The sequence below is a fragment of the Channa argus genome, chromosome 13, assembly GCF_033026475.1.
Source record: "Channa argus isolate prfri chromosome 13, Channa argus male v1.0, whole genome shotgun sequence".
Classification (NCBI taxonomy): Eukaryota; Metazoa; Chordata; class Actinopteri; order Anabantiformes; family Channidae; genus Channa; species Channa argus.
Window position 1 is genome coordinate 20,532,373 of NC_090209.1, and position 21,247 is coordinate 20,553,619.

At 41.4% G+C, this 21,247-nt stretch overlaps 1 protein-coding gene across 11 annotated transcripts in view; it reads left to right on the plus strand.

Moving 5' to 3' along the window:
- agrn (agrin) overlaps positions 1 to 21,247 on the plus strand; it is a 232,130-nt gene that overhangs the window by 69,112 nt on the left and 141,771 nt on the right. For 2 of the 11 annotated variants that reach the window (XM_067525723.1, XM_067525726.1), the window contains exon 1: positions 16,280 to 18,553. The exons of the other annotated variants lie outside the window; for them this stretch is intronic. In XM_067525723.1, the coding sequence (XP_067381824.1) occupies positions 18,388 to 18,553 (166 nt within the window). In that variant the 5' untranslated portion in view covers positions 16,280 to 18,387. Of the gene's footprint in view, positions 1 to 16,279; positions 18,554 to 21,247 lie in introns of those variants that run through there. 11 annotated transcript variants of the gene reach the window in all.

The following is a 21,247-nucleotide window of genomic DNA, read 5'->3' on the forward strand; positions in this document are numbered from 1 at the left end:
GCGATGTAGATACACACATGCACAAATCAACCCACACATACCACTCTCCTCTGCAGACAGAGGGGTCTCAAAGGTTACACTGCTCAATTTCTCTCCCTTTTTTTCCACTCTAGTCCATCCTCTATCTTGGCAGGAGCTGCTCACACCTCTCCCACCAGCCATTACCCTCTTGCTATTTCTCCCATACTCTCACACTTTCAACTTTTTGCTGTCATTCCAGCTCCCCTGTGTTTTTTTTCTCTCTCACTCTGTTCATTCACCCTTTTCAAACTTTTAACATCTAATGCCTTTTTTTAAAGCTTACTGCACCTGAATCTTTTTAGCATCTCTCTTTCTCTTTCCTCACACCTCTCATCCTTTTGCTGTCTTCAAAACTCAAACTTCTCCCCTTTTTGAAGCAGTAGGTCTATTCCACAAGCCTGGCCTGCTTTAACCTCTGCTCCCCCCCCACCCCCATCCCAACACACTCTCCATCTACCACTCTACTCTTTCAACTCTGCACTAATTTGCCTCCTCCTCCTCTGAGCTCAGCCCTGGCTCTCACTCCTTTTCCCCTGTGATTGCCTTCAGAGTGTGTGTGAGAGCAAGTTTGAGGTAGGTTTTGTAGCATTTGTGTGTGTGTGAGAAGTCAACTTGTGTGCCTGGGTGCATGTGTGCATTTAAAAAACAGAATGTGAATTTTTACAGTTGAAAAGATCAGTGTTGTTTGTATATAGGGTGTGTGTATGTGTGTGTAAATGCAGCTTTGCACCCCACCCCACCCTTTCTCCAGATTATGAAATAAATTGCATTAGCAGGATGTGGGCAACATTAGATCTAGATATGATGAGCCACAGGTTTAACACATCCCCCCAACACACACACACACACACACACACACACACGCACACACACTCTGCCCCACTGTCTCCCTCAGGGCAAATCATCAGCTAGCACATCATTTATCACACAATAATGGCTCTGATGATCTCTTTCTCCTTCTCTTCACTTAAGGAGTTTGCCCTAGATTTTCTCTTACAGGACCACTACACATACGTAAAAAGAGTGTGTGCACAAGTTAAAACCATCTTAAAGCTGCTCAAGGCATAGTTTGTACCAAAGAAATTCACTTGTCCAATCAGAGATTGAAATCAGAAGGTGGGAATTGTCCACAAGCACCGTTCGCTCAGATGAAAGTGTGACAAAAGGCAAGACATACTGCAGTGCTAAAATTATTAATTCTGTTAATATTTGATCAACTACCATTTTTAGAATCTGTAATGTCCTGTTTGAAAGTTCATTCTTGAACTAGGCAGTAGTCTTTCAACCATGTCTTCAATTTTAAATAATAGGGAATGCTTTAATAAAAGGGATAAAAAGGATATGCAGCTGTAAAATTTAAAAAGTTCAAAGTTCAAATGTTTGATATTTGCAGTGCATTGGTTAGAACAAAGAATGGACACAGTAGGAAACAGCTAGCCTGGCTCTGTTATGTGTTGTATCGTTTTAATCTGCACAATGACAAAGGAAGAATAGATCAAGTTCATTTCTTTATGCGAAGGTTGTGTGCGTGACTGTTTTTTGGCTAGGTGAGGTGTCATTCTGGAGTCTCTGCTGGTTGTCTGGCAACCTCTTCATGATGACAAGACTCCAGCTTAATTTTCACTGTACAGAAATTAAAGTGTTATTGATCTTTTCATCCAACTGGCAGAAGTGAGCAAATAAGTGTATTTTGCAAAATGTCAAACTGCTTTGCCAAATGAAGATTTGCCGCATTATATTCCTGTAAACTTCACAAATTTGAATTTGCGAATCTTAGTTGCATTAGACAAGCAGTCTTAAGATGCCACCTTGAGCACTGTAAATTGGTGCTTGTGTTTTGTTTGCATAATATTTTAATGGCTCAAAAATACCTATAATAACTATCACAAGATTATTTTATAATGAAAATATTTTTTACTTGCAGCCCCTTGAAATGTGAAGTTCAATGAAATGTGAACTATTAATGGAAATTTACATATATAAATATAAAACTGTTTGTGCATGTCTTGCTGCTCTTTTTGGCACAGCAGTGATTTCACTGAAAAGGCTTTTTCATTTATGGTTTTAAATTCTTTGTTGGTGTTTGATGTTTGGTAAACCTTTTTGGGAAAAAATGCTTAAATTGATTGATCCTTCTAGTTGGTGCAGTGAGAATAGAAGTAGTGCGTGCTTAGCATTAGCAGTAACAATCACCAAGGCTAAACAAACAAAGAAAAGAATGTCATTGAAACAGAAAACCTCAAGAAAAGGGACATCACTGTTGGAAATATAGAAATAACTGCAATCTTCAAAAATGAAACAGTAAATATAGAAAAAGATATTCAAGGTTTTCTGCTGGAGTGAATCCTGCCTCGCATACAGCAGTGGGCAAGGGCATCATCTTAAGAAAGCAGTTGTCTTAAGACTTACCAGTGTTAGATCTGTATATTCTCTCTTATCTCTATGGTACCCTTTGGTATAAAGTTTTACAGACTGGCCTGATCGGTAAACACGCTGCGTACTGGTTCATAATCCTCAAAATTCAAAAACAGTTTAATCTCTCTGACATTTTGGGGATACCAGTATGCAATAATTGCACAGTGCAGCATAAAAATCTCATGAATATGTATGTATTGCAAATATCTAAATTCATAGTATTTATAGTTCCTCAGCCTGTAAGCCTAATGGATTTGAAACTTGATGAAACCTGCCTAGATCTGCACAGCTGCCTGCTTGCTTTGGTGTAATGTGCCAGTAATGCCCCCATAAGAAAGCGCTGTGGCCTGTGGTGCTCCGCTATTAGGAATGATGGCATAGATCTCATGACACCCAATCAGGGAAGCTATTGAGCACCTGGTTCATTTGTGGCCGTGTACAGGCGAGACATACGATCTGGCCTCAGATCCTCAGGGAGTCACCGAGCCTTGCAAGGGTTTGTAAGGGTCAGAGGCAGAGATCTGGACTGGATCATTGGGGGGGGGGGCTGTGGCTGAGGGTGAAGGGAAGAAGGACGTAAAAAGACAAGATTGGAAAAAGGGTTACCATTTCATCCCTGATTTTGATGCAGGCAGTGTTTTGCCCTGGCCGGCGTGATACCAGTGTAAAAATTGCCATCTTATCATTCAGGCAATGCAGTGGCGTGGGGAGAAATGAAAGGGAGAGGTAAAACTGACAGCATGCAAATGGCTCGCAGGTGTTAAAATGGAAATGAAATGAAGGGCAGATGTGGTGTTTCTCCTCACCTTATAGAAACACAATGACAGAAGTGACCCAAATTGTCTAAAAAGCACTGCTTCAAATTGCTGCGAACAAAGCCCCGCCTCATTTTTGTCCTTCTTTCTCTCACTTTTTGTCTCATTCCATCTGAGTTTCTTTTCATTTTCTGACTTCTTTCACTGTCAGTCTGTTTTCTCTTTTCCCTCCCTCCTTCTCTACACTCATCACTGAAATGGTTTTCAAAATGAAATCTCACATATCACCATTTTTCAAACCACAGCATGGTGTTTTCTGCATACAAGGTGTTACCATGGCAACAGGGTAATAATTCATCCCTCTGCTGTATTGTACAGATCGTGTTGCATGAATTTGGCATGACATATGAGACCTGGGATATCATTTCTGCTCCCTGTTTCTGCACTAGTGGACTGATGCAACTCATAGAGCTGTCCTGCAAAGGGATTGGGATTTTTTTTATTTTTTTATGTTGGATACTGGTGAGGGTCGGGTGTGGAGGGATCTGGCTCCACGTGGTAGGTGGGTGGTTGATAATGTGAGAATGAGCCACTATACATGTGCTGATTCTTCAGATATGCAAATCCTCCTTGTAACACCTGTATGTCTTAGATGTGTCTGATCAAGCACATTGTTTAAAAAAAAAACGTCTCAAGCTGCAAGTTGCTCTGCAACGCCCTTTTAAAACCCTATTAAAAAACATTTTCTGACGGAGGAGAGGTGCTTTACTTTGACCCTGTGTCCAGAACTTGTTGTTTGCCTAGCACATTAGTAAACACCTTAGCATGCTACTCATAGCAGAGGCTTCTAAATGTCTCTTTTGGTAAGTTAACATGATACTCACTGCCGTTGTTCCTCTTCATTTACCTCATTTATCAGTTTGTTGCCCAAATGAATAATGGATGAAGCCGCTTGTTGCTCCGGTGACACATCAGGCTTGCACCAGCCCTGCATTCCCTTGTCAACCTCCCCAAAATCCACACACACATAGCCACCATCACCGCCTTTTTCCTGACTCCACCCCCACCACTTCTGGATGGCACATGATTTGACAGAATTATAAAGACAGCTACTGCAAAATGATTTGTACTGTTTGCTGTTGTGCACAAGTTGATGAAGGGGGATGACCATGAGAGGGGGACATACACGAAGCCGAAAAGGCTTGTATTCATCCCTTTGATTGATTGACTGTGGTGCTTGTGGTTAACTGTGGTTTTACCCTGTCCTGTGCTGCAAGTTACAGTCCATCTGTCTGTTCATCCATGCATTCGTTCATCAATCCACTCCCGTACATTATGTGTTTATTCACATCTAAGGGATCATGGGAGCTTAAAATTATCATTGTGTGCGTTGGGTATAACAATATATGTATAAAATCCTATACTTAGTACATTGACTAAATAAACACCTAATAACGTTTCGTATAAAGTAGCATCTGAGTGTCCAGGAAACCAGCAAGCATTCAATATGCATTCAGTTGTTGGCACCATGAAGCTTGGACTTTGGAATACCATCTTTTGGCAAGTGGTGGACTACCTTGGCTTGCGTAGTTGTTATCCAACGCTGTGCGCCATGGGTGTCTCGGACCACCATGCCATTACCATAACACTATCTCTGCCCTCTCGTCTCACCAAGCTACAATGCCACATTATCTTCAGAAATATCAAAAAAATTCGTTCTGGCTTCCTTAGCCTGCATCTTCAGAAACTCTTCCCCTCCCCTCATTCACTGAAATTGTGGACCTTTATAACAGCAGCCTTAACTCCATTCTGGACTTCCACGGACCATTAAAACCAAGACAGTGATATTTAAGTGCTCTGCCCTTGGTTTACGGAAGAACTTAGGCAGAAAAAAGATCTGGTCAATTCCTAGAGTGGGCTTTTAAAGCCTCTGGCTTGACCGTGCATAAATTAGCCTTAGGAATTAGGAACATCAAAAGGCATATTCAAAAGCAATTTCTATGGCTAGATCAGACTACTACTCGAAACTCATTGACAGTAGCCCCGGAAATTCTAAACAACTCAACCATCAACTACCATCTCAAACCACAAACCTCCCCATTTAATAATTACACAGTAGCTCACTGAAATAGTTTCATTGACTTCTTCACATCCAAAATAGACAATATCTGTCTCTCTCTGTCATCCTCAAACAGCCCCATTCCAATAAATGACAACCCTACTGATGTCACTTCACTGTGCTTATCACACTTCTCCCTCACTATGCAGCAGGACGTTGAGAACATCATCTGCAGATCAAAATCATCCACCTGCCACCTGGACCCCTTCCGCTCAAAGCTCACAATCATTCCATTAGTCCTCTAATAACAAAAATAATCTAAAATCTATCTCTACAAATGTCCCATCCTTCCTAAAAACAGCTCTCGTCAGGCCTCATCTCAAGTCCTGTCCAATTACGGGCCCAGCACTATATCGGACTCTCCGACACTGCCCTCCTCTGGTTCTGCTCATATCTCACATGAAGGACTGAGTTTTAGCTCTGGGGGATGCTAAATCCCAGGCCCCACTCCATCACCTGTAGGGTACCTCAGGGCTCGAGGCTCAATCCAACTCTGTTTACCATCTATATGCTCCCATTCGCTCATATCATCGGCAGGCATGAAATCTTATTCCATGCTGATGACACACAATTATAGATTAAGGTCACCCCATCCTCCACCCCTTCTGCCACTGTAACACGTCTCACCTCCTACCTGGAAGAGATAGAGTCATGGATGAGGCAAAACTTCACAACAAGCTGGATCCTCTCAACCAGAGGGCAGAGAGGAAATATTGATTGGCGAGCAATACCCTTTTGTAGAATGAAAGGGCTATAAATAATTTATTCACCTAATCAGACAGCATGTGCAAAAGTTATTCACTCAAACAAGAGAGAATAACTATAGCTTAATAGTTCTAAAACAGAAGCCTTCCAGGTCGGCAACCCCCACCAGCATTCTCCTCTCCCCATCAGTTACCATCTTACGGGTCAAATTTGATTTCCAGCTCACCTTTGAGAATCATATTAATCAAAAACTCCCTTTTCCATCTCCTTAATATTGTCAAACTCCACCATTCTCTCTCCCTCCCTGCTGCAGAGAAGCTCGTCCACACCTTTGTCTTCTCCAGACTGGACTACTGTAAAATGCTCCTCATGGAGATTCCTTGCGAGACTATTCAAAAGCTCCAATACGTACAAAACAGGATCCTGTTGAGAGTACAGATATATGAGCATATCACCCCTATCCTCTGCACACTCCACTGGCTCCCTGATTACCTCTGTATAGAGTACAAACTACTTCTTCACACCCACCTGTGTCTGTACGGTGATGCCCCTACATACCTCAAAGAACCTCTTACTCTGTAGACCATCTCTAAAACCCCGTCAGGCCAAATGCACTTTCTTCGCCCACCCAGGACAAAGCTCAAAACAATTGGGGACAGGGCATTTGAGGCCGCTGCTCCCAGTTTGTGGAAAGCCCTACCAGTCCAGTTTAGGACTCCACAGATGGTCAATGCTTTAAAAAAGTCCGGCTTTATGTCAAAGTGTCTCTGGGCAAAACACTAAATCCCTAGCAGCCCATTCCCATCCCCAGCTGTGCAGTGCCGGTCCAGGCCTGGTAAAATTGGAGATGGTTGCGTCAGGAAGAGCATCCTACGTAAAAACTGTGCCAAATCAACATTCAGACAATGATCCGCTGTGGCGACCCTGAACTCACGGGATAAGCAGAAAGTAAAAAAAATAAATAAATAAAAAATTGTATTATACTATTATATTGTCACTGTAGATATTTTTACACTCTTTTGTTTACACTTGCATCTTCCTTGTCGCACTTCAAATGTAAAGTGCATTACAAAAAATTGATTATTAGGAAAGTTACTTACACAGTTACTCTTACTGTACTAGTGATAAAACACAGTCCATCTGTCCAAACCTTGATTACAGAGCCTAGAATAACTAGAGACAAATGCTTCATAACAACTTAAATTCACGTAATATTTTTAAAAATCTGCTTTGCTCTTTGACAATGCACTGTACCACCTTTGTTAGTGCTCATTAGAAGCATAAATTGAGGCCAATCACCTGGGAAGATTGAGGTTTTTCTCTTTTTATCCAGCATCAGAAAGAATGATTCTGTATTGACCCCCGATGAGAAATTCTCTTTTCTGTTGTCTCCTTAAAGATGGCATTCAGGGGTCAGGCTCAGTCACTGGACATCACTCTAAAACTCGCTGGAGTCCTGGTCAAGGACATTTTAGCAGGCGGGATGGTTGTTAAAGAAGGAGTTTAAACCTAGGTTTTCACTTAATCGGAATGTGCGTGAGGTAAATGACTTGAGCTGTGAACAGTTAAAAAGGAGGTCAAAAGACATTGTAAGCCCTTAAAATTCTCTGGGCAGCTCCTTGCCTGACCATTTTTCTGATCTTGAACTTTTTTAAACACATTTTAAAACATTCATTCAACCATCTGGTTTTCATCCTCTTTTACGTTTTTGCCATCCATTTATTTTAACCCTGCAGCACCTTGTGGCCTTAGAGACACTGTATATGTCTGTGTCTATGTTTATATCTATGCCCTACATTTTCTGTTGAGTGTGTGAAGTTGTGAATTATCTTGTATAAATGTGTGTGTTTAAGAGTCTCAGTGTGTGGGTGGATAGGAAGCAGCTAAAGCCTTGTTGCTGACGAGAGTTTTCTCAGGGTTAAAAGAGAGTGTATTGTTGTCTGTCATCGGGCTGAAGAGTCTGATGATGGTTCTTAACTGGGTGTTCTCTGCTCTCTCCAGCCAGTAATGGCACTTATACAGCTGTCCATTCTAGTTTACTTTTCTTGCACCAGCACAATGCTAACAATGGTGGCTCGCATCAACGCAGTGTCTACACTGTGACTTCCACTGTGACTGCGACTACCAACTCATGTTCTGTTTGTGTGACTGGGTTTTGATTAAATGGATGGGTGGAGTGTGACAGGTTATCAACATAGTCAGACCCCAACATGTTAAAATTGTCTTTTCAGTTGTTGGTCCACACAGAAATCAAACAGAAATCTGTCTCCAGTGTGATTTGTTTTAGTTGGATCCACTTGCAAATGGTTTTTGTTTCCTGCAATATAATCCTGCCATGCACTCTTCATGAATCTGCCACATTACATTGACACTTGGTTGTTAATAGTCGTTTATTGTCTACATTTACTTCACTTAAATATATATTTTAAGTTTATGTGAATAAAACTCCCTTTTAATACCTTGTGCTAGGCCGGCCATTCATTTTCCTGATCGTGATTGCAACAAGAAGCTGCTATTTCGTCACTGTGGCTCCATTTTTTTTCATTAGGCTTTTACTTCCAGCACACAGGCTTGTCTGACTGCACTTCTATCAGAAAGAACCAGAATTATTTAATAGAAAGAATAAAGCAATAGCACAGAAGGCTGTCTTGTTTGAGAGAATAACTTTCGCACATGCTGTCTGATTAGGCGAATAAATTATTTATAGCCCTTTCATTTATGGACTGCGTCTCTACAAGAGGGTATTGCTCGCCAATTAATATTTCCTCTCTGCCCTCTGGTTGAGAGGATCCAGCTTGTTGTGCAGCCAGCAGCCAGGGATAGACAAAGAAAAAAGTAAGAACGAAACTGAATGGGAGGAGAGCAAGTTCATAACTGTAAACGCAGGGGCCCAAATCTATAATAGCTTGTCACTGTCAGATTTGATGCCAGAAAGCAGGTAATTTGGCTTGTGTACAGTATACAGCATGTACTGAATGTCAGCAATGTATGCTGATTTATCATGCTATGCTATAATTAAACAAAGGTAAAGGGAGCAGTTAATATATGTCATAAAAGCAGGGTTGCTAATGTAGAACATCAGGAATTTGCTATGTAGTAGAACACCTTTGATGGAGCTGGAATCTAAAATAGAATATTTCTAGTTCAAGCCTGTGTGCATAATGACAATGTTCTGCTTCAGACACCGTGCTCATTAAATAACCGAAACCTATTATTTGCTATAAATGTTAAAGATATTTTTTGTACTTTATCTCTTGGCACTGTTCCTGATATGTGGGCAGCAACTGAGAACCTTCAGTAGTGTAATGTGACATGCTCTCTGCACGATGGTTGCCAGTGTGTTCCAGGCCTACAGACAATCTAGGGTGTTTCACTGCAATCCTCTACCATATCCTGACTAGTTTCTCAGTTTGTAATTTAGTCGTTAAATTAGATTAGCCTGCTAAAGTCACCATTTCCACTTGGACTAATATTTGTTTCAAGATAAGAAGGGCTGGTCTCTTACAAAGGCTGCTGTTCTACATGTGATTTGGCAATTATGCCACTCAGAGCAGGGTAAATGGAACAACCGAAAATATTTTATTAGAATCTACTTCAGAATTAAGAAAATAATTAAGCTATATTGAAAGGCTACAACAAGATGTTCTGAAGATGTCTCTGTGAAGTCACATCGAAGACATTTGAAATACAAAGAACTGGGTTAGAATATAACTAAAAGTTCAAGTTTCAGTGCTAAAGATGGAAAGGTGGATTACTTAGAGCAGGGGTTTTCAATCCGTGTCCCAAAGGACCCATATCCTGCTTGTTTTTCAACTACCCACTGCTGATTATCTGCATCTGGTATTTTTGGTCAATCATAACCTGTAAGACACCATCTCAGATGAGGGTGGAGAAGGGAAAGACAAGGCAAATTTGTATCTTCCAGCTGCTCATTAATTGAACACACCCCAAACAGGCAATCAACAGTGGGTAGTTCAGGGTTGGTTGGAAAACAAGGAACGAGACTAAGAACCACTGACTAAGTGAACCAGACATATGAAACCACTTGATCTTTGAATGAGTTGTTGAATCTGCCCAAGAGAAGTGATCTGACACTGGAAACAAATATGAAAAAAACTGCACCAAAAATTTTAAAGTTGACCGAAAGTAGAGAGAAGTAAAATGGGCCCATCTGGAAAAGTTCCTGTTAATGGGGGAAAAAAGGCCAATGGAAAGAGATTTTTATAAATGAAGACACCTTCAAGTACAGTATGATAGACTGCTTGTCCATCCTCCATCTCAAAAGCCATACATTTGAGTCAAAAGGTTTTATACGTGATCATTTGATATGAACTACTATGCAACTGCTTCAAAACAAAATCTTTGTCATGTTAATAGTTTTCAAAAACAAAGTCAAATGAAAATTTGACTGTTTGACTGTGAATGTATAATTTTATTTTAGGCCCACAGATCTTCATTGTCTGTTCCAGTCACTCATTTAATGAATTTATCATTTATATTAGAGATATTTTCATCATTAAAATCAGGTGAACCTACTAATGTTGCCAGTTATATGCCTATTGCCATCTTTCTTGTTGCTTTTCATCTGAATAATTATTTAAATCAGATTAAGTTTTTTGATAATTTGTATTCAGGATTAACCACTCAAATTAAACATCAACCTACTTTCTTAAGTGTTAGAAGTCTAAGTTAGACAAAGTTGGCATTTGTGGGGCAGTGTGTTTAGATTGGAAGAAGGCTTTTGATTCTATATTGTCTAAATTATCTGCATGTAATATTGAATGTAATATTTTGCTGTATAAAGTCTTTTTTGTATAATTGCAGCCAAGCAGTCATTTTAAGACATTGCTCCATATTAATATAAGAGTGTGAACAAGCAATGCTTTCTTTATTTCCTGACACTGCTGACTTTACACACTACGTACCCAGGGCCCACCTGTGTGTTTATCTGTTGTCTGTCCATGCCTGTAGAAGGTGTCGTAAATTGGCCATGTTGAAACAACAGCTCCCAACTCATCATGAATAGTCATAATGATTTTCCCAGTGCTTTCTCCACATGACAGGGCCAGTGTGTGACTTGGCCAGTTCCCCATGACAGATGGCTCACTTGGCCAGAGACTGACATCTGTATCATCCTTCAGCTCCATCAGCCTTGCCTTTCCTGTGTACCGTATTTCAGAGCCAGCCACTCCTCCTTTGATTCCCTGTTCCTTGCCTTGCTGTGCTGCTGCCACAATTGGCTCCATATGCCAACCACACGGAGAAGTGTCACTCCACTTGCTCTGCCTGTGGCCGCCAAACTACCAGGTTGTGCTCTTTTTCCTCACCCCACCTTTTCCTTCCCTGTCACTCTTATTTCATTCTCTTCCTCTTATTATTTCCCTGTCTGTAGCCGTCCATTGGAATAATTTCCTACATAACTATTAGGGGAAAATGTTGGTGCTGTAGACCTAAATAAACAGGGCAAGGCAATGAAGCGGGGAGGTTATTACATCCTGTAATCATTATTGTTGTGGGTGTTGATGTGCAGCAGGGGCTGGCTAGAAAACCAAGCCTTGCTGATAAGGACTTACTCCTTCCAGAATTAGCTCCTATGCATTGGACAATTGGACAAGCAGTAGTGTCACAAGGCTTTTGGCCTCAGAACATCAGCCCTCAAGCTCCAATGTGAGAGTGACATTCCTCACCGAATGACAGAGCTGTCTGTCCAGCAGTGGACAGGTCCTAGAAGGTGCTCTAAGCTAAGAAAAGGCTGAATAAGCAGGTCAAGGCACTGTGGGAAGGAATGGGAGGAAGAGGCTAATGTAGCAAGAAATTGTGAGATTTGACAGGTGCATAATTTTCACTGGAGACTCCTCTGTTGATGGACAAGCAGCGTCGATTTGTGGACTGTTAGCAATCTAATCTAAGTCAGCATACATAGCTAAGTCTTGTTGCTGATGTTCATTAACTAAGTGACAGATTTAAAGATGCCTTGAAGCAAAGATTGAGGAACATTTGATTTCAGCTATGGACTGACTTTCACTATTTTTGCGTCATACTGTATCCAAGTTGACACCACAGACTGGGCGATGTGTTACATTGTGAGTCACATTGTGTGGAGCCCACCCAGTGTGGGAACTCTCACTCACACTTTAATGCCACACAGTAGTATCATCATCCACTGAGTCAGAAATAGAGTTGTCATGAAAGCAGAATTTTGATTTGGACACAGCACCAACTTGAGTAGCAGTGAATATTTGGATAATAAAGAGTGACAGGGAAGTCACCGAGTAACGTCTTAACAGATTTTGGACAGGTGTTTGCATGCTGCTTGTGTCATGACTGTGAAAAGTGCAGTATTTAACGGCTGGCATCAGTTTTCACAACCAGTTTAAGGTCATTTGGCATCACATTGAGCATAGCATGCCACACAAGGCTCAGGGAATTATAAACAATTTTGAATCATATGCTCTGGATAATATCTGAACCAACAGAACATATATGAGAGTATTAGGATGTGTTCAGACAGACATATGAGTTGTGCTCCAGCAACAGCACAATAAATCCATTAGCAAAAAAGTTGACTCAACTTTTACTTCAAGCAGTGTAACGTGATCCATAAGGCTTTCAAATTCATTTTTAAACTCCTGGATATTAGTCATTATATCATAAATGATCCTGCTGTTTCTAAACACCCTTGTAGACAGTGTTGTTTACCTTCATTGTTAAAAGAACAACTGAAGGAAAGTATCTTAGAAGAATAGTGTTCATCCACTCAGTACAGTTTCAAAAACTCAACTAAAGAGGGTTGCAGCTGTTTTGAGACATTTCAGGTTTCTTTCGTCTCCCATCTGTATCTTTCATGTGTATTTGAAATGCAGTTTTAGATTGTGTAACAAATATTGAACGCCTCCCAAAATTCACCCATTTGTTGTAGTGTTAATATTCAGTTGTCATAACGACACTTGTCAGAAAAGCATCTTTTTTTTTTGTCCCCCATAATATGTCCTTACATCTCCTAGTCCCAGTTCAGCAGAGGTTAATGCTATTAGCCTTGCACAGCTGTGAGAGGGCCTGGTCTAATTGTTGCTGGATGAGTACTGCTCAGTTTGGAGACCTGACTGGGAAGTCTGGGAATCTGGATGTCTGACTTATGATGATTGGAGTTAATACCGTAGCAAGGCAATGGGCCCACCTGGTGGGATCTAGTTGCTGTAGCCCACTGGGTGACAAGTCTGGGCTTCTTTCCACCAGCCTGGCTGCACGGCTTGATGCACATGAAGAACTCAACATGGCCATTTGATGTCGACCTAATGTCCCTGAAAGTTGAATTTGTACCCTTGAATACATAGCTCAGTGTGGAATGAGATACATTTATAAGAAGTGTCTCTCGACTGATGTTATTTTGGGCATAAGGGCAATATAAACACATAGCAGAAAATAACAGTCCAAACCACCTGATTGAGGCTTGAAATGCTATTGGCTGAAATACCCATTGTGGTAGCGTATTTCTCCATACATAAAAACACAACCCAACAAACTGACAAATAATACAATAAATTATCTTGGAAATGAGGTGCACATGAATAGTCAAGTGGGCCAGTAGACAGGCTTTAGTGCAGCCAATTACAAAATCAGCTCTAAATTTTAAAAGACTATTCTTTTCATCAACATCATTAAAACCCCATTTACAATGGACACCAGAAATGGATGATCTCTAATGCCATTAGTGAAGGCAAGAGCTTTGCTTTTGATAGCTCCTGCTTTGAGAAATGGACAGAATCCTACTCTAATGGGGTGTTGGAGTATTCAACAGAAGATTTATTTCACACATCCTCATGTACAAAGCTCTAGTTGTCACATTTAGTCCATCCATACGCACAGTCTTTCCAAAATAGATAATTTGATAAAAGATTCAGCTGAAGAACTCATTCTTAAAAATATTTTACCCAAAGTCAGAAAGAGCCACAAAACTGTTATCAAGACAAGCTGATCACAAACAAGTTACACTGTTAATTAGCAAGTTAAAAAGTTCTTGATCACTTTAGAGAATTGGTGCATTAAACTAGGTAATTTAGAAAGTACATCTATTGCTCCTTGTGTCAGAGCACTGACCCAACACTGATAGTGCTTTTAAGTATAATATACTTATAGTACAAAATAGCACTGATTGGATACCTTTTATCTTTGCCACGTCCAAAAGTCTTACAATATGTGATCTGATCTAGTGCAGTTTTAATGTAGCTTGTAATTGAATGAGTGTGAAGTTGATGCAAAAAGAGGGTGATGCGCAGCTTTCGTTGTTGATGAAAGACCAGTAACTCCCTGTAACAGTTTTTCACACGATAATTTATTTTTCCACACACCCTCCCATTAACTCCCTGTAACATGATAATCCTTGTTTTTTTTTTTTTTAGGAAAGCAATTGTCATTCAGCAAAGGCAACAACTGTTTCCCCTAAGATTATTTAGATTAGCGCCTGTCAGCCAAAAAACTGCATGTACACACACACTCATTAAAGCGCAACTAGATTAAAGCATAATTGTCAGATAGTTATTGAAATTTATTGTACAAATTTCACACTTACACACACACACACATATAAACTTTAACTTCTGCTGGACCGTTAAACAAGAGAGCAGCTCCTTTGGCTCCTTAATGGAAATTGCCATTTCAAAGCCTTCAGAGAGAGATGTTAACCTTGTGCGATACTTGTGGCATTAAAAATGGATCAAAGCAGCTGAGCTTTGATGTCGACAGAAGATTTTATTTGGGTCGTGGCAGAATAGCAGAGTGCTGGGCTGACTCCCTATCACCCTCTGCTGGGTGAATTTGGCTTTTCACTTACGGTCACACCTTGTAATGTTGTGGTGCTGTGCACTTCTCTGTAGTGTAATTTTTAACTCCTTGCTGCGCCTGAAATTCCCACTTGTTGAGACAGTTGGCACTCAGTCATGAATAAAGGCGACAGGGGAGACATGAGAAGAGAGCAGTAATAAATGAGACACCAGCTGCTTCCTTTTTTTCAGTTAATCCATCAGTCAGGTTTTGTTATGCAATGTGAGAGCTGATGTAGACTGTCCAGGGTATCGTCTCTGGAAAGAGCAAAGGTGGGAGGCACCTATGGGTGGCTGTTGTTGTCGATGATGGAGGGTTGAACTCTTGACCCTCAGCAGGCAGTCAGAAAACCCACCTCCCCTTGTATTAAAGACCTCCCCACAGAGTTCAGCTTAGGCCTAGGAATAAGCACCCTGTCTGAAGAGATAAATGACTTAAGGGGGAAGCAAGATCACCTGTGTGTGTGTGTGTGTGTGTGTGTGTGTGTGTGTGTGTGTGTGTTTGTCCAAGTTGTGTAATCTTGTTGGCTGACAGAGACTGAGACAAAAAGACAGAAGGAGCCATTTTGCTGTGTGTATGTGCTAGTTTCTGTTTGACAGAAAAGGCAATTGTGGCTGCATTCATGCAATTCCTGTGTGGATGCAGCCACTGTGTGCATCAGTGCTTATATGTATGCACATCTTTGTGTAAAGTATAGAGTGGGGGGGGGGATGGAGACAGAGAGAGTGAAAAAAAAACATAAATAATTGATGATAGATACCGCCTTGCATCTGCCGTCTGCTGGCGTTGAGTTTGTTGAGAGTAGATATTGATGAAGATCCTTGGTGGTAAAACATAAGCATAACCATTCCTCTATTTTGATCTCATTAAAGCATTGCTTTAAAAAAAGGGTATATTTTTCCCCATCTACAGTTGTTATGCAAGTGTCCCAATGGGATTGTTAATTAATTGAATATTGGTTTCTTGGTGTGAAATGCAGTTTGCCAGGCTCTTTTTTTTGCACTGGTTGTGCATGTTGGTCAAAAACAAGTGGGTTAGGCTGTTTGGAGTGACTCAGGACATGATTGACTTTAATATACCTACATTTTGCTCTCTCTCCCTCCGCAGGCCCATTTTCTCTCAGTTTGCCTCATTAAATCTTTGTAGAAATTCTCCAGCTCTTGTGGAAGAGACTTTCTTTTGATTAGGCTATAAACAAATGGAAGAGTTGGTTGACATCTCCCAAGACCGTGTCCCTCTTTTGTTTTGCTGTCCCCGTCAACACTCTGACAGGACTTGAGTACTATTCCCCAAAGCCTTTATTCTCGCTCATTTTCTTTTTTTTCCCTGTTCCCTCAACCAACTCGAACCGCTCCTCCCCTCTGCCTTTGTTAAAGACTGCCTCTCACCCCCCCACCACCACCTCTCTGTCTCTCTCTTGCACTATCTCTCTCACTCTCATTATGCGCTCATCCGTTCCGCTGGCTGAGGGCTGAGAGAGGAGCGCTCTGGAGCTCTGGATGAGAGTGTTTGGAAAACTGGCGACACGCCGCTTCTGTCTTCTACCCCCAAGGAAAAAACAAAACAAGGTGGACCGAAGTGTCGGGGGCTGCTTTCCCTTTTGCCAACACTCCTTCTCCCTCTCATTTACTTCTCCTCTCTCTGTGTTGCCGTCTGTCGGCTGACTTCTCTCACTGACTCACTCCCCTGCGCTTCAGCTGGCTGACTGAGAGTGCTGACATTGGGACCGGTACCTGCCGCCTGGGGATTAAATGTGCTATGAATACGCAGAGCTTTATTTGTTGTTTTTGCTGCCAGTAAATGTTGGGTCCCAACGGAGCAGAAACTAGAGTGTAAATCATTGTGCCCAGGACACTGGGAGCACCTCTGGACTAATACAACCTGGTGAAAAGGGACTGAATGCTCGAGGAAGCGTAACAAGCGAGAATACAAATCATTTAAAGAAGAATGGACAAGTTATATCCTGAAAGGCAAAAATAGAAGGAGCTAAATCAGCCTATGTCTTTTAAGCATCAGGATGCAATAAGAACATTTTCATCTTATCATGTGGTTAGGATCTATGTCATGTTGGTGACATGAGGGAGAAAGCCCAACAAATCTCAGCCTCAAGCTTCTCGGCTGATTTCTGATCACGCACAATTTTTTCTCTCTAAATGAGTTAACTCATCTAGAGTGTTTCTGTGATTTGCTGCTTATCGGTAGCGACATGGGGAGAGGACAGCTCTACACTAACTGGTCGAGTGAAGATTCTGATCGTTCTCCTCACTAACTTTTTCGCTGTCTCCGCCGCCACTTCTGAACGGCTTCTGGCCCCATCGCCTCAACAGGGTGGGGGATAGTAGCTTGCCTCCCTCCACGAGACCGGCCAGTAGTAAAGGTTATTGAACCACGGAGGAGTGGCAGGCACGCAGCGGAGAAGGAGAGAAAAAAAAACAAAGCATCTCTGATCCCCGGAGCATATGGTTTAGCGAAAGCCAGCCAGCTGCTTTCCAGCCGTTCGGCTAATCACCCTATAGCAGTTACTAGTTGCTCTGGTGACATTGTCAGGTTTGGACAGATCTTATGTGCTACGGTCGTATATCTCTTGACAGTGACTGAAACTCCCGGTCCATAGGTCAAAGGATCTAGTCCTTCGGATACAATAACCAGTTCCATTGAGTTAGAGGAGCTCCGGCAAATCACTGCTTTAAAGAGCAGCTGCCCATTGTTACCTACAGGAAAGCTGAAAAAGATGCTTGTCCACAACCTCTTGGGGAAATATTTGTGACACATGCTTTCGGTGAACACCAGACTTCTGGCTGGATTTGTAAAGGCTTTTGACAAAGAAAAGAGGGGGTAGTGCCCTAGGAGCCGGCTTCCCCAGACCTCCTTCACGTCTGCCTAATTACCAGTCACCTCACTGGGACAAAAGGAGAGGATTCCTTCTCTGGATTTACTCTAGATTTTTGGTGGAAGTTTTTTGTGTGGATACCTGACAATCCAAAACATTGCACACATTTGTGGCTTAGGTGCTGCTCACACACGTACATGCCAAAGATGCACTCACATGTATTTACACAAACATTATCACCAACCAATTAAATCTACACACGTTTGCACTGTAAGTATAAACCATTTCACAACATTCACAGATACTGATTCACTAAAAGGTTATTAGTTTGTCTCTTTCTCAGCTGGCACAGCAGAATGGAGGTTGCATGGACAGGTAGGCGGCTGTAGGAGTTCAGCACCCCGGTCTCATGTCTGGCTACTTTCCCCAGATGGATATTATGTTTTTCTAAAAATGTGCTCTTTGGAAGCTACTTTGAGCTTGCTGCTGCAATTCACTGACAAAAACAGTCACCGGGTCCCCACCAGGGTGCACAGCTGGAACTGCAGCTGAAACAAAGACCATTACGCATCTTCTTTGCTATTTATTTGTTCTTCATCTTCATCCTCGGCCCCTATCCTGTCGCCATCATTTTTTCCAACGGGTCTTTAGGCACCCCTCGTCGCCCTCCTCGCCCCATCATCTCCTCCACACTGGAGGGGAGGGGGTCATTGGAGTGGACCATGAGTGGGTGCCACTACCCCTCGCCAGTGCCACCTGAGCGGGACCGCAGATACCAGCACAAGGTGTCTCTGGTGGTGCGCTACTTCATGATACCCTGCAACATCTGTCTGATCCTACTGGCTACATCTACACTGGGCTTCGCCGTGCTTCTGTTCCTCAACAATTGTATGTTAGTTTAAGCGAAACTTTACTTTACTTTTCAAACTGTTTGCACTCTACTGTGTTGTTTTCATGACACTTTAATCTGTGTTTCATCATTTGACAATAGAATACTTACCATATACTCCAATCTAAAGAATTTGTCTTTCATTAGAGACACAATTAAGTTGCAAAGAATGGATTTAGCATTGCACATACTATATTTCTACATACATAGTTTGTGCATTAAATGTCTCCACCCTCATATAAAAATAGCTCACCTTCCCTCTCATGACAGGTTTTTCTGTAGTTGAAGTAGGGACATCAAGAATGCTGAAGTCACAATCCCCCCGTCTTCGATTCAGTGTCTGCAAGCTTCCAAAACTGCTTGCTATCTCTAAAGCTGTGGCATTTACTTTGAACTGCAGGATGAAGTATTAAATGGCAATTTCATGTCTTTGGAGGATGAGAAAGTGTCTTTTAGCCTGCAAACCCCTCCTCTTGTCATCTACTTCCACTGTATAATTCCTGTCACCTTTATGTTGAAAGTACAGTATTTGTGTGTCTTAGGTGCTGTTGGCCATTTTGACTGGGAAAAGCTAAAATATGCCACTTAGGGCCGCGCTAACATCAGACTGTCATTATCAGAATAGCCTAGTCCTCCCTCTACCTTCTCAGCTGTGCTCTGCTTGTTGCCACCATGCACATTTTTTTTTTTAAACACAACAATTCAAAATGCTCCAAAACTTAATAATGAAGCAGAACTAATTTGATTTGCATAGCAAGCCTTGCTTAAAAATTTTAGAAGCAGATATCTTTGCACGTCCGCCACTGCTGTTCAGTAAGCCTTAGTCAAAGGAAGCTTTGACAGAACCTCTTCACAATAAGTGCTGGAGCATATTTCCACTTAATAGCATTTCAGAAATACATAAGTAAAATAAAGAATATAATAAATCAGGTCCACTCAAAATCTGACTGAAATTGAAACTAACAAAGTGATTATCAAGTTAAAAACTGCAAACCATGCTCCCACAATAAGTAAACTAGGAGAAATTATTTGACTGCTGCATGTCTATATGGATTCATTCCTAGCAGGTAACCTCTGCATGTAACAGTAAGCTTGTTCCCCTGCCCCCTGCCTTAGTTCTCTGGGTAACCTGTTAGCTTAGGTGTATATAATCACAGTTATTCTGTTAAAGAGTTTACTGGGAACAGTTCTGAGAAGAGAGGTGATCCTGTTATTCAGTACCCCACACTGGGTACTTGAGTTTCTGTGCTCAAACACTGCTTTTTTAGTGTGTGTGTGTTTGGAGGATATAACCTCACTTCAGAATGCATCAATATTTAATATCTTAATGTCTTAACATACGCTGCTCCAAAGGAACTGCCTTTATAAAGGTTACTTTAAGCAGCAAAGAATCTGATCAAGCAATCACTTTTACTACTTGTCACTTTTTGATGTTAGGGATATATTGAAAATAATTTTTTAAAAGCCCTAATTTCTGATACTATATATATTCTGCCTTAAAGGGTCAATAGTTATACATTCACTAGTCACCTGGGCAAATCTTTTTTACATCAAGTCTTCTCCTTTACCATTTCTTGACATACTCATTCTCCTCACTCCCTCACAGGCTATTTCGGAGTCCCTTGCCAATTTAGACTGTGTTAAAGGTGAAATTCCTCCCAACTTACTTAAGTGGGGTATTATTTATGCAACACTTGCTCCACATAATCACTTGCAAATTATAAGTAAGTACATAAGTTAAATAAGCACAGTGATATCGTTGTCATGCTGCCAAATTCAGGTTGAAGTGGAATTTGAGTAACACTTTAAGGAGATTGGCCATCTCAGCCCTTTGCTCTGGCTGTCTCTCTGTTAACAAGCTAGTGTGACTTGTACAAGTCTCTGTGACCGGGAGGACGCCACCGCATTAGACGTACTTATTTATCAGCATATCTACTTCTATTCTAGTTTTGTGTCTTTGTGTCATTTTTATCAGTCTTCTCATTCCAATTGATGAATGTCTGTCACCAGGAGAAGTAAGAGTCATCCATACTGTTGTCATGAATTTATTTCAGCTAGACAGGTTTAATATAAACTCAGTTAAAGTGGACAAATCTTCACCTCTCCTGAATGAGAGAAAAGAAAATTGCCCTGGAGAAATTGATGGAGTTTAAAGGGGCTGTATTATGCTGCCAAGAGCAATCACCACGTGGCCCCAAGGACAGCTGGATGGGATAGCAATAGTGCTGGTAGTGATGACGTGTGTGTTTAGTGGGAGGATGGGTGTTGGAGGAGTCATTGAACCTCAAATTCGCAATATCTGTTGTCACCATATGGGGTGAAGCATGTCCACGCAAATACTTTGTACTCCCCCACCAAAATCCTTCAGCCTGCTAACAAAGCCCATGTGCACACACACACACAAACACTCACACAAACACACTCGTTTTATCATTTTGTATGACTAAACGTAACTGCACCAAAGGGCAAGGTGACACACACAGAAAAATGCATATGCACACATGTCTCTTTGTGCACATGGCTAAATGTCACAGTCAGACACGTATTGATTTGCTGAAGATATAGGGTGAATGATGGCCATGTTGTGACATTCACACAGGCACAGGAACTTACACACGCTTTGTCAGGTGCAAAGGGAGATGGGAAAGGTTGATATGTTTATGGAAAGACCTTATCTTGTTCCTTCATTCTGG